Genomic DNA, 13,930 nt, shown 5'->3' with positions numbered 1-13,930 from the left:
ATGTATGGGCACATACAAAATTTTATAAGTAAGTGTTTTTCAAAAATTTGAAAATAGTAACTTTGGACAAAACTAGGAAAGAGTGTGGAGAATGTATTGTATTGTACTTCGGATAAGGAGGGGCTTACTGACTTCATCAATCACTGAAATTTAAAACATATTTACCACTTCAAAGCTACACAGCCTAGTTTTGAAGCTAATTATTAAGCTGTTTCCACCGTGGGCTCCTTGGTCTCAGGGACCGTGAGTTTATCACTGACATCACTTGGCCCTGTGCCGACTACCTGGGTAGCATCGGACACTTCAGACTGGTACTGTCCCGTAGCTGAAACAGAATACCCGAAGGAATTACCCACGATAGATTTGTGAATTCAGAGGCGAGTGTGGGTTGTTACCAGGTCAACCCTTCCACCGAATGGAGCTATTTTCTCAAACTGAAGGGATCGAGGAACTCTAGGTGAGCATAGGAAATCACTTTATGTGCTTCAACCAGCTAAATGTGGCTATTTTTATTTTAGATAAACATTTCTATTTATATGTTTATAAAGCAGCACTTAATGATATCTTCTGAGTATGTATCACTCTTTTTTGTTTGTTTTGGTACCAGCAAACGAATTCAGGACCTTGCGCTTCCCAGACAGTGATGCTGTTGAGCTATATCTCTGGCATTTAATCATATCTTTAGTAGACTTTATTAGAACAGATTTATTTTCCCCACATCCTGTCTCCAGTCAGAAGCACACACACCAGCCTAAGAACTATACCGTAAAGTTTTATAGAAGATTTTTTTTGTTGAGTGCGCAAATACCAACCTTCAGGTTAGACAAGCAGTTGTTGAGGAACACATGCCATCTGTTCAGGAACAGCTGCTTCTGACTGACACAGAGCAGACAGGTCACCAGAGGGTACAGAGCCTGGAATACAAAAGACAAGGTCACAGTGTGAATGTGTTGTTTTTCCTTTTTTGCACAGCTGGTGATGGAATCCAGGGCCTTCAGGCTAGGCAAGTTCTCTACCACTGACTCCCACACCAGCCCTGGAGGATGACTGATACTGTATTAAGGTTCTGGGTAACACATTCTCTGCATGACCTCCCTCTGCAACCATATAGGCTGCAGCATATTAACAGCATATTGTATAACACAAGGCCCAGTGGCTGAATTAGTGGGGATGAACATTTTGCAAATGTTTTCTGATCATGCTAGGGATGGAATAATCTAGAAGTATGGATAGTGTACAGTAATGTTTCCTGCACAGTAACGTGAAAGTCACTCACTTTGTCTTCATCAATGAACTTTAAAAACACTCACCATTTTTGATAACTCAATCTCCAGAAAAAAAGGAGAAAGGCCACATTTTAAAAGTGTTACTGGCTTTTTCACTTAACTGTATCTACTATCTCAGGTTTATATATTTTCATTTGCATGCAATCTTTCTGTAATTAAGGAAGATCCCTAAAAGAAATGTTTTTGCATCGGTAAACTCTACCAAGACAAATTTAACCGTGGGAGGAATTTGCTTACAACCGAATAAACAGAGGTGCTGCTGGGCTCTTCCTGCCTAACTGGGCTGGCTTCCCACAGCAACTGGAGAAGAAAAAGTTAATGGGCAGGCATGCAAAACGCCTGAATCGCTAACACACCACTATCCTGCACAACCAAATAGATTAGCACCTCTAGGGCTCCCCAAGAAATTAGGTTGCTCAAGAGTTAAACCAAAATGTAACTTGCTCATCTATTAACCTGGACTAGGAAGAAACAATGGTGACAGATGAGATTCAGTGCCCCAGAATTCATTAATTCAGTGTTTTTCTTCTCTAAATTAACTAGTTTTGAGTATTTGGAACTGCTGCTCCCAGTGAATTCACAAATCTAATACCAGATAGCACTCTAAAGTGGCCCACAGCCAGTCTCCATGCCCACGAATATAGACAAACAGCCAAATTTGTTACTACTACCAGCAAAGGAACACTGAATAACTACTCACACTGTGATGGTGATGTTCATACTGTTGAAATCCTAGACTATCATAGTTATAGAAGTCACACCATTTTTTAATTTATGAATCAGATTATTACCTACCATAGGAGTTAAAAAGGCAGGGGCAACTTAAAAGACTCAATGCTGCTTTTCAGCATCAAAGCCTTCCAAAGAATTGTTTTCCCAGCCTTCAGAGAATCTTGTCTGTAGGGAACCACTTCCTGTCTCCCTTTCTTGCCTAGTTAAATTTTGATTCTGATTAGCAGGATAGGAATTAGCCACTGAAAGCTCTTGGGGATTGAGAAGAGAAACTGTTATTATAAACTTTAACCTTCAGCTTGGAAAAAAATTCTCAGAAATTCAAACAAAAATCAAGTTAAACCCATCTTAAAAATAAACAGCAGGACCGATGGGGCAGCTGAGGTGACAGGGTCTAATCCCCTTATGTTACAGTGATTCACCCTCAACACTAAATGTAATTTTCCAGGTTTGAAAGTAGAGTCTTTTGGAGATGGCTGTAGGTAATTTTCCTTGCAGTAGCATCCTTAAGACTCAAGTAGGTTTCTGCCTAGGAATTTTAATCTCTGCCGTTTTGTTTGTGTTTTTGAATTTCCTCGCGGTTACTAACCAAGGAATGCTTCTTTCGTGAAGAAAGTTCCAGTGTAGTATCATATAGGCTTTCCACGAAGTTTCTGAGGCAGGGAACATTTACTTCATTTTTAACAGCCTGAAACAGAGATGCCTGTGAATATTCTAGAACTGATATTGTTGAGTCTGTAATCCAATTTCAAGAAGTTCTTAGAAATGAAAATGTAACTCACAGCAGCAACTGGGACCAGGATTTCCACAAAAAGTCCAGCCAAAGCATGTTTGATATCTTTGTCTTTGACCTCAAGGAAATAATGTGCACATTCCTAGGAAGCACACAAAGAATATAGGGAAGGAAAGTAGATTAAAACATGCATGTGAAATGTATTCAAACAAATTTACGTAAATAGTTCTCAACTAAATCACAAATACCAACACGGAATGTTCCACAATTAATTTGAAAATCACCAGTTTCAAATATTCACAGTGAACTCTAAATGCTGGCAAGGACCTCAGAGGGATTTTACAAGGCTAGTTTTATCTCTCTTTTCCCTTCTATTTCAAATCACTTGAAAGGACAAAACATCTATAATGAGGAAGTACACATTTGTCCACTTGATTACTAGCTGGCTCAGTCTATATATACAAATACATACCTATATATTTCTATTGATTATCTACTAGGTATGGAGCTCTGGGTCTTTGATAAGCCCACAAACATGCATCTCCAGGGAAGGCAGACATGGAGGAAAGGCAAAGTTAGTGAACTTATATTAGGTCCTATCCCTGAAAGACTTGGGAAAAGAACTGCTTAGTTGCTCACCCTGACATGTTAGATGTGTTTATTATTCCGATCATTTCATTGGCAAGTTTTGAACACTTCCTTTCTCCATCTCAGACAAGGAAACCTTCAACAGCTCCTCAGCAAGGATGTCTCTACTTGTGAAGGTATTGTTGGTGCAAACAGCTATAGTGGACGGTAGCCCATGGACTAGCTGGGCAGGAAAGTCACCTGCCCTGAGTTCTGCCAGCACCTCTCTCCTTCCAAGGTTTATGCTAGGAATTTATAGTGGTTGCTTTGAGATAATTTTCATTTAACAGTCTAAGGTTACATGTATTTGATGACATGCTAATATCTACATTAGCTCTTACACTTCTACTGCAGTCACTATTAGGAAGATTGCCAAAAACAGTTGCCAAGTTCCTTAGCCCATCAATATCACATTAAAATCTCTGCCTTGGTTAGAGTACACCAACCTAGGAAGCACTGACGCTGTTTCCTCTACAGAACGGAGCTATGCAGTTACCAGGATCATGGCCCTTTTTCTATATTATTTTGCATTTGTATGTAAATACTTTCTCAAGTCATTCAAGCACGTAACACATTAATTATCAATTCCAGAGAGCGATTAAAATAAAAAAACAGTTACCAGTCACTGAATACTTACGTTAAAATTATTCTCTTAGGGCAACCTCTTTGCCACTACTTTACACATAAAATAAAAGAGGCTGGGAAGGAGGAAGGAGGGGTAAGTGCACCAAGGCTGGTAAGTCCTGGTACCTGGATTCAAACCCAAGAAGTGTAATACACAGGACCCTGCTCCCTCTCTCCCATGTATGTATCAGTCTGACTGAGATATGACTCACTTATCTAATTCACCTATTTAAGGTGTTCAGTTCATTGGTTTTCAGAGTTATGGGTTCATATTTACAAATAAATGTAGGACTTCTTACTGAGATCAAAAGCAGCTCTACACTCTTTGTCAGTTACCCCCACCTTTCTGTCCACCTCTCATCCTCAGCTACAGGCAACTATTGATCGACTTTCTGCCTCTATGAATTGGCCTATTTTGGACATTTCACGTAAACAGATTCATATCTGGCTTTTATACTTAACATACTGTTTTCACGGTTGTCTGTGTTGTACTTCATTTCTTTTTAGAGCCAAATACCATACTGTGTGGGTATACCGTATTCTGTGCATCCATTTGTCACTTTAGGGATATTTAGGTTGTTTCCACTTTTTTGTCTGCTGTGAATAATGCTCCTAGGAAAATCTGTGTTAACGTTTCTGTGTGGACATGTATATTTATGTGTCTTGGGTATATACTTTAGAGTGAAATTTCTGGATTATGCGATAACTCTAGGTTTAGTCATCTGAGGAACTACCAGGATAATTTCCACAGTAAATTTACACTGTCAGTGCCTGTGGGCTCCAACTCATCTAATGTCCTCATCTATACATATTACCTGTCTTTTTGGTTGTGAACTAATACAGGCTATATTTATAATATCTGTGTTTACTCTCTAGTAAGATCATTCCCAAGTTTAATTTATAGTAGCATTAGAAAAATTCTTTGAGATACCAAAGTTTTCTAAACTCTTGATAGAACTATATGTTCTGTGAAGTCTTCATTAGCAACATTTTTTGGTTACATATCACAATGAGTTCTGGTCAACAGACATTAAACCTATACGGTTTGCTTGATTTTTTTGAAAAATTAAAGATTCCTTTCAACAAGGAAACAGATTTCTATCTTCAATGAAGTTCTTCTGGCTGTAATGTTGACACAGTAAACCTAATGCTATCAATTCTAAAAGTAAAAAAAGTCAGCTACATTTTATTCACAGAGCAATATGTACCAATGAATGAAATAAGTCAACAATAAAGAAATTCTATGTATACCCAATGTCAAAGGTGATATGAAAATTTAAAACTGAAATCATATTTCTGCAATGCTGCTATTTGGTTCCAAAGCTCTTCATGAATTATTGAGAAGGCAGGACTTTTTTCCTGTATTGTGAAGTACAGATGTTTCTTGATTCATGATGGTGATATACCCCACCCAATAAACGAATGTGAAATTACTTATGTGAAATTACTACAAAGAGAAACTGCATTTACTACTTAGCAGCACAGCACAGTGCTGAGTACCCACTGTTTCTGCCAGGCACTATGGCTGCTGCTGATACCCAGAGTCGTAAGAGAGGACCAGACTGCATCACGGCAGCATCATAAGACACCAAGTTCAGAGCAGGTCATAAGGTTTCTACCAAATGTACAGAGCCTGTAAAACTGAAATAGTGTAAGCTGAACCACTGTAAATTGGGCACTGCCTGATACATTCCAAGTGTGTCATTTTGATAAAAGGAATGGCTCAAATCGATGGCCTCTTGGGTCTCTGCCCAGGATTTTACCTGCATAAACTGAAGAGAGGCCTCGAAGTCCTCCACTGGATACATCTTTATTCGAAAGAATTTCATCCCCATTATCAAGCTGATAATGCTTTGTACCACATATGGGCTCTGCTCTTTGTGCCGTAATTCTTTTAGTTCTGCCATAAATTTTTTCTTGACAGCAGGGAATCTAGGAAGAAAATATGAGTGATTTATCAAGTAAGTAGTCCGAAGGTCACCGTAAACGGGGGCCTCTAGCATCCAGGAGTGGTGGAGTGTGGAGATGGAGTCTTTCCACCCAGGGCAAGTACGGTGAGTGTCATTTCACATGGATTTGATGTTTGAGATTCGGCAGACTTCAGTTTGCTCCTTCCTCCTCTTATACAACAAGATGTTCCTCCTTTCCTTCAGACAACAGAGCAGACCAGCAGCAGTGAGATCCTCTAGAGATGGTCTAGCTCTTAAATTAAGGGGACATTTCCTAAGTTCCATTTCCTTAGGCTTAGCAGCTTCCAACATACTTGCAGATCCTAAGGTTCTTTTTTTTCTCTTTTGGTACCAGGGATTGAACTCAGAACCTCACGCTTGCCAAGCAGGCGCTATGCCTCTGAGCTAAATCCCCAGCTCTAGACCCTAAGGTTATACAGTATTAATTTACATTTGAACAATAACATATCGTATCAGTTATTTCCGACAATGGTAGTAAATAATTGTTGAACTTGGATTCCAAACAAAATATTCTAAAACCCATTTCCAAAATTTTCTTTTTTCATTCTCTCTCTCTCTCTTTTTTTTTTTTTTGGTACCGGGGATCAAACTCATGACCGCACGCTTGCAAGGCAGGCATTTACGCCACTGAGCTAAATCCCCAGTCCATTTTTCATTCTCTTAAGTAGTTTTATATTAATAACTATGGAAAATGTATTTTTTTTTTTGTCTTTTTCCTTTTTATCACTGGGGATCGAACTCATGACTGCCTGCTTGCAAGGCAGGCGCTTATGCTGCTGAGCTAAATCCCCAGCCCCCATGGAAAATGCATTTTTAAATTAAAGGGAAAATCTGGTAATGGAAAAATTCAAATCATATCCAAAAGATAAAGATGAATGGACTGTCTACTATATGGTCAGAATTCTACAATTCGATCTGGTGAATGAGAACAAACACAAGGATACCACCCTTATTCCCAAGGGATGCAAAGTATTTGTTTTTATTTAAAATAATAATAATAATAATAATAATGCCACATGGCTTTAAAAAAGGGATGGATCTTAAGGCTTAAGGAACAAAAACAGCAGATCTTTGACATTTTTATGCACACATAAAAATTATCCAACTTACTTTTCAGATATGGCTGGTTTGATCATTTTCAAAAAAGAAAAACAAAACATTCTAAAAGCCATTGCTTTTTGTTTCCTATGACTATTAGCCTGAGGCTCCCATAAGTGAAAGGATCAATTAGGAGTGGCCCCTGGTTAGAAAGGGTAATTCTGAGTATAAAAGTGGGTGGAGAACTAACAGCATTGTTCAAACTCAGAAAAGTTCCTTAAAGTAGAGACTGTAGATAACAAAGGAAGCAAACACAAAACATTATTTTACCAAAGACAGTTCAGAAGACTAGTTTTGGGGCTAGATGACAGTTACATGGTATTCATTGTATTATATAGTTCACCAAGCTGTTTTTTAACAAATAATTTATAATTTTCTTTATATTATCTACATGTATTTCACAATCAAAAAGAGTTTAAGGTAACAGAACAGAAAATGTAAATTGCTTCGACTTAAATATCCTATGGATGAGGTATTTGGTAATGATTGTTAACCTTTTAAGGATATGTTAGGGCTTATTCTTATTCTGTGGTGGCATTTTGTGGGTGTCTGCAATATTCTGAATTGGCCTATTCTGACATGTCTTAAATGATATTAAAGTGAGAGATGATATTAGCTGTATTTGGAGAACTCCTGCAAAATTATGTATTAATTCTTCAGGTAAGAAATTAAGAAAAGTCAGAATACAAATTTTGTTAAATCTGTAAACATCAATTTATATCAGATAACATCTATTTGAATGAAACTCAAAACTACACTTTTGAAAATTTTGGAATATAAACTCCAAACTCCAGTGTCATCATTCTTTTCTGCGTCTTACAGAAAAACCAAAACAAACCCCCAAACAGCTGAGGCCAGAGAGGATGAGGAGAACAGCAAGGAGACCCACAGCCCTTATTCTATGCCAGCATGATTCAGTTACGTAGACGGACTCAAGTATTATCACCACCACCACAACGCTGATGTGTAGGGTACTCTTATATCCTTTTACACAGAGGGGTAAATAAAGGAACTATAGATTTCATAACCCAATAAAGTTGCACAGAGAATTTAAAACTCATGTCCAACTCTAGACTCTCTGTTTTAATCTCTATGAGTTATGTTGACACCAGTGATTTTCAAGGGTGTTCTCCAGATGGCAGCAGCTGGGAACTGGCTAGAAATGTACGTTCTCAGGTTCATTCCCAGACTTGCTACTGTGGGTGAGTTGTTTCCCTGAAAAGTTCCTAGTACCTTAAAGTGGACTATATTTGGAGACATGTTTTGAAAGAGGTGACTAAGGTTAAATGAGGTCTCAATGGTGACACTACCCCAGTGTGCCTAGAGGGCTTAGGAGAAAAGAAATATATGCTTACGTATGATCACAAGAGGATACAAGGAGAGGGCAGACACCTCTAAGCTAAGAAGGGAGGCCTTTAGAAGAAACCAACACTATCAGCACTTTGGTCTTGGACTTCCATCACCCAGAATGTGAGGAAATGTCTGGTGTTTCAGTCAGTCAGTGGTATCTTGTTAGAGCATTGTCAGCACGCAAACAAATACAAGAAGCAGCTTAGCCAACCACAAGTGCATAGCTTGAAAGTCAGCCAACTCAGAGGACAACAGACACTTCCTTCAGACACCTACACAGTCATTATACACAAGAAAATAAAAGGGAAATTTTCTGACAAAAAGAGACATCTGAATGGAATGAACTCTAACGTATCATATAGTTCACTTATTTACTTTAACTTTATTGCTTATTGTCTGACACTTCCAGCTCGATTTAAGCTAAGATCAGACATACAGAAATGCTGACTGGGTTAATTTTGAGGACAATGAGTTTCCCTACTATGAAGATGCTGAGAAGTCTTTTTCGAGGGTACAGTTAGGCTACGTCAAGGTCCTTTTTCAAAACCGAAATTCTGTTAACCTAATTTTACTTCTGTTGATGAGTGGAACATAAAAGTATTCTTCCTAGAAAAGGCCCACATTTAAACACTGTTCTTATATTTCTAATCCATAAGTACAACAATGAGAGATAGTAAAAAGTAGGCTATTTGAGTATCTTGGAATATCAATATTTTCAAGAGACGGTGGCTACATATTTATTTAAAAATAAGTATGACTTTTAACAATTCTAGGTTTTAGCACAGAAGCTGGTTCTCTGTGAACCAGCACCATGCTTTAGGCTGCCCCGATGAAGGGGACAGCCAGAAGCCAGCCTTTTCCCGTGAGTCTGCCATTCGCAGACTGCAGGGGAAGAGAACAAGAAGTCACCAAGAAGGAAGCCCTCCCTGCAAACCAGCGCCATGTGCAGGCTGCCACTGCTGGGGGACCGTCAGATGCCAGCCCCTTCCAGCACGCAGGCTGGGAAACTAGAAGAGCCAACTTGCCCACTCCCCTGAAAGCAACCAGATTATCTGGTGAAACACAGGCTGCAATGATAGTTATTCAGGTGAAATCCAGTTTGATGTTTGTGGTGTTTGGTGTTTCACTGACTTTGCAGGTCTAAGGCTGGTGGTCTGATTATCTGTTCAGAGGATAATGGTATGCAGGGTGGCATCAGAGGGTGGTAGCCATTGTTGATTCCCTATTATTCTTGTTTTGAAGTCCTGTATCATTTTCATTGTTTTGTTGGGTTGGGTTTTATTCTGTTTTGTTTTGTTTGATTCTGTTATATCCAATGGCACGGGCAGCTATTTCAAAGATAGCAAGACATATTACAGTAGCTATTTTGGATTTACTATTGTCTTGTTTTAAAGTCCTTTCTTGCATTCATTGTTTTGTTTTTGTTGGTACTATTCTGTTCTCTTTTGTTTGATTTTTACTATGTCTGAAGTTATGGGCAGTTATTTTGAAGACAAAAAGAGGCATTATGGTAACCTTTGTTGATTTCCTATTATCTTGTTTTGAAGTCCTGTATCACATGTACTATTTTGTTTTGATTGACTTCATTCTATTTTATTTTGCTTGGTTTTATTCTATTCAAAATAAAGTAAAAATTAATTTTTAGCATAAAAACCCAAAAATTTACTTCATTTGAAATCTATTTTATATTATGATAATGTCAGGGTAGGTAAAACAGTTTTCAATAACCTTTCTTTAGTATTTACTATTTCATAGGTTTTTAAAAATGTAACTGAATGATTATTTAGTTTTTGGCATAGTATAAAATTCATAAAAATGAATTTCTACTTAAAATGAATATAGTAATACACATGTATAGAGTATACAAATATGGAGAGTGAAATTGGAGGGAAGTTATATAGAGAAAGTAGTTTAAAATCTTTGACTCTGACTTCTAGGAAGACAGCAGTGTGGTATACCAAATCTCAGCAGAGAAAGAGCCTCTCTGAGATTTGGTATACAGGCACTGGAACACAGGAATGTGAGGAAGAAAAGGAGATAGGTGGGTCCCCTGGACCAGAAAGACTCTGAAGAAAAATTTAAAGCCTGTGGAGAGAATGAAGAGTGAAACTTCAACAAAGAAAATGGTGCCCGGTGACACTCTTCCCAAATTGGGACTCATTGCATGGCAAGAGTGGTTCAAAACTGCAGACACACAGTGACTGCTGGTGAACCCAGAGGCCTCCATGGAGAGATGCAGCAGTGAAATGAAATAGTGGATACTGTGGACTGCACTGGCTGATGAGTGGCGTGGATTTGGCTGTGCATAGCAGAGGGCTATTGGCCAGGTGCCATCTTAGGTAAAGGTTGCCTCCATCTAGTGGCTCCCAACTGAGTTCAAACATGTGAAAGATGAGCTGACTGCTGCAGGCTGCACAGGTCTGGATCCAGCCTCCTGGCCAGAAACCAGCCTGAACTTCAGAAGAAATAAAGGTGCAGCTCACCAAGATTATCCAGTACCCTGCCGTAAGCTGCTGCTGGCTTGCTGGGATAAATCGACATGGATCTGAACTCTGCCTCCACGTGCTGTCTGCCAGTGACAGCAGAGACAAACCTTGAAATGACCCTTTTTCTATCTTTTTTTTTTTTGAGTTGACTTTTTCCTTTCATTTTCTAATCTTGTTTTTATATAAGTGTGAACAGGGTTTCTAGTTTTTCGTGATTATTCTTATTTCATTTTGTATTTCTCTTTCCCTCCTGTCTCCTGCACCAGTTTCCCAAAGTTTGTGTGACCCTGCTTGTCCTTAGCTGTTTCTAAATCTCTTTCTCTTCTCTTATTTCTCTATTTCTCCCCTGAGGTAAAACTGCATATTGTGGGCTTATTTACTGTATACAATTTTCCAGTTGGTTTTAGATTTTGTTATATAAGCACAAATCTAGTTCATTTGTTTAAAGGTGGCAAACTCATGGTTATCTCAGTTTTTCATTTTCTAGGTTTTTCTTGATGTGGTTGCTACTGCTGATTTACTACTTTAGCTGAAGTTATATAACTGTTCTAACAAGCTGCTCTGCTTGGTGAACAAAAACTGTGTAAGAGTCACAGAAAATAATGAGGGCCAGTACCAAAGAACAAGGGGTTGGCTAAGTAGGCAGCAACTCCTCATCCCCAATAAGCAGAAGAGGTCAGATCTTGCAACAGATTCAAAACCCAAAGCCAGCTATAACTGGAAGACACCTCTGAGAAGCAGTCATTTTCTAAAGGTTCTAAATACTAGCAGTAAAACTACTCATATTAGACAATTTACAAGCATTAACCCAGGAAAAAAACTGAAAAATAAAAAAGAAAGAAAATGAGAAGACACTTCAACAAGATGCAAGTCCAGACATCCAGTTCATCAAAGGAAAAACCAGGGAGCAATGTGCTGAGATAGTCTGAAGGTCACCACTCTGGCTTCTTTGAAGTGGTAGCAACAAGCAAAATAATGAAGCTCTAGAAAAAAATCAAATTGGAGAGAATGTGTCATATTATTACAATGATGGTGATCACAACAAAAAACATGCTTAGTGACTCAAGAGCAGCTATGGATTAAAAAATGGAAGAACTTAGGAAAATGATAGAAACCATGAATGCCCAACATAAGAAAGGAATAGAATCCATAAAACAGATTCAAGCAGATATCCAAGAGATTAAAAATTCCACTGAAAGTGTCCTCAGCAGAATAAACCAATGTGAGGACAAAATTTCAGATATAGAAGACAGGCTTGCGATTAATGATCATGAAAAGAAAGACTTCTTAAAAACAGCAAGGGACCAAGAGAAATCAGCTCAGCAGCTACTAGACAATACAAAGAAGAATAAGTTAAGATTGATTGGAGTCAGTGAAAAAAGATGTATATAGCACAAATGATATAAAAAACTTGTTCACAAATATCATGGCAGAAAACTTCCCTGTCAGAGAAAAACAATTTGACATAAGGATAAGTAAAGTGTAAAGAACTCCAATTAGCTATGATAAGAAAAAAAATCTATAGCAAGGAATATAAGTCAAGAGTCCAGAAATTCAACACAAGAAAAGAGTATTAAAAGCTGTTAGACAGGGGCTGGGGATTTAGCTCAGCGGCATAAGCACCTGCCTTGCAAGCAGGCGGTCGTGAGTTCGATCCCTGGTACCAGTAAAAAGGAAAAAGCTGTTAGACATAAAGGAAACTACGGCAAAATCAGAGCTCACTTCTCAACACAAATCCTTAAGTCAAGGAGGGCCTGAAATATTTCAAGGCTTAAAAGCAAACAATCTTCAACTCAGATTGATGTGGCTCACAAAACTGTCTTTGCAAACTGATGGAGAAATAAGATACTTCCATGACAAAGAACATTGGAAAAAACTCCACTCAACACCAAGCCAGCACTCCAAAAGGCTCTGAAGGACATTCTAGAAAAGAGATAACAAGGGCTAAAACTTCATGAACTCCAACAGAATACGTCCGCAGGCAAGGCAAGCAATTGAACAGTGCATGTGGGAGACACCAATAGGAAACAATATAACAAGGATGTCAATACATATCACTGACAACCATCAAAGGTAGTTCTCTCAATTCACCATTCAAAAGAAACAGGCAGGCAGAATGGATAAAGAATCAAGGTCTAACGATATACACTTTATTTATTTATTTATTTTTATTGAAAGAAAAGGAAACAAAAAAATACATGGAGATAAAAAAGGGTAGAAATAATGCAAAATTACAGAAAAATAAACGGTAAGAAATCGCTAGTTGATAAGTTACATATTGTCATCTTAGAAATAGCTGTTCAGGTTACAAAATTAAAGTATGTAAAATGACATTCAAAAAGTGACACTGCAAACAGTTCTGCTCAATGATCTAACAAAAACTCAGTAATATGGTTATCAGTCCTACACACTTGTTTTATATCTCAAAGAGGGTAAGATTAAACATATCAAAACAGAACAAAACAGTTAAAACAATTTAAAGAAATACAGATTCAAAGCAAGTCCACTGGAGATCTTCACTGTTTACCTAATTGTCTCTAGTTTCTTACAAATAGTTGTCCCCAACGATATACATTTAATTCCAAAAGAAATTCATGCACTGAAAGTCAAAGGATGGAAAACAATATTACATGTGACAGGAACCCAGAAAAAAACAGGGGTAGCTATTCTATTTGTAAACAATGTGGATTTCAAGCCACAATAAGAGATACAAAGAAAATCACTATATCCTTGTAAAAGGAATGATCCAAGAGGAAGAGATCACAATCATAAATATGTATAGAACAAATAACAGTGCACCCAATGATATGAAACAATATTGACAGATATAAAAGAATCAAATAAGCCCTAATATAATTGCATTGTGGGATCTCAATACCCAACTGTCACAAATAGACAGATTAGCTAGACAAAAAAAAAAAAAAAAAAAACTAATGAAATATTAGAACTAAATCAAACTTTTGAACAAATGGGCTTAGTAGATGTCTATACAGTGTCCCACCCCACGACATCAAAATACACATT

The 13,930-nt window shown here is 37.9% G+C and overlaps 1 protein-coding gene across 8 annotated transcripts in view; it reads right to left on the bottom strand.

Annotated features, from left to right (window-relative positions):
• Fry (FRY microtubule binding protein) overlaps window positions 1-13,930 on the bottom strand; it is a 418,719-nt gene that overhangs the window by 144,446 nt on the left and 260,343 nt on the right. For all 8 annotated transcript variants that reach the window (XM_063232589.1, XM_063232590.1, XM_063232585.1 and 5 more), the window contains 4 exons: window positions 5,766-5,934; window positions 2,801-2,893; window positions 2,608-2,706; window positions 813-914 (listed from right to left, as the gene is read on the bottom strand). In XM_063232589.1, coding sequence (XP_063088659.1) covers window positions 813-914; window positions 2,608-2,706; window positions 2,801-2,893; window positions 5,766-5,934 — 463 coding nt within the window. The remainder of the gene's footprint in view (window positions 1-812; window positions 915-2,607; window positions 2,707-2,800; window positions 2,894-5,765; window positions 5,935-13,930) is intronic.

This window comes from Cavia porcellus, unplaced genomic scaffold (assembly GCF_034190915.1).
Source record: "Cavia porcellus strain 051 isolate PalLab524CR breed Dunkin Hartley unplaced genomic scaffold, mCavPor4.1 scaffold_21, whole genome shotgun sequence".
In the NCBI taxonomy this organism is placed as follows: domain Eukaryota; kingdom Metazoa; phylum Chordata; class Mammalia; order Rodentia; family Caviidae; genus Cavia; species Cavia porcellus.
The sequence above is the reverse complement of the archived record's forward strand: the minus strand, read 5'-3'. Positions and strand labels throughout refer to the sequence as shown.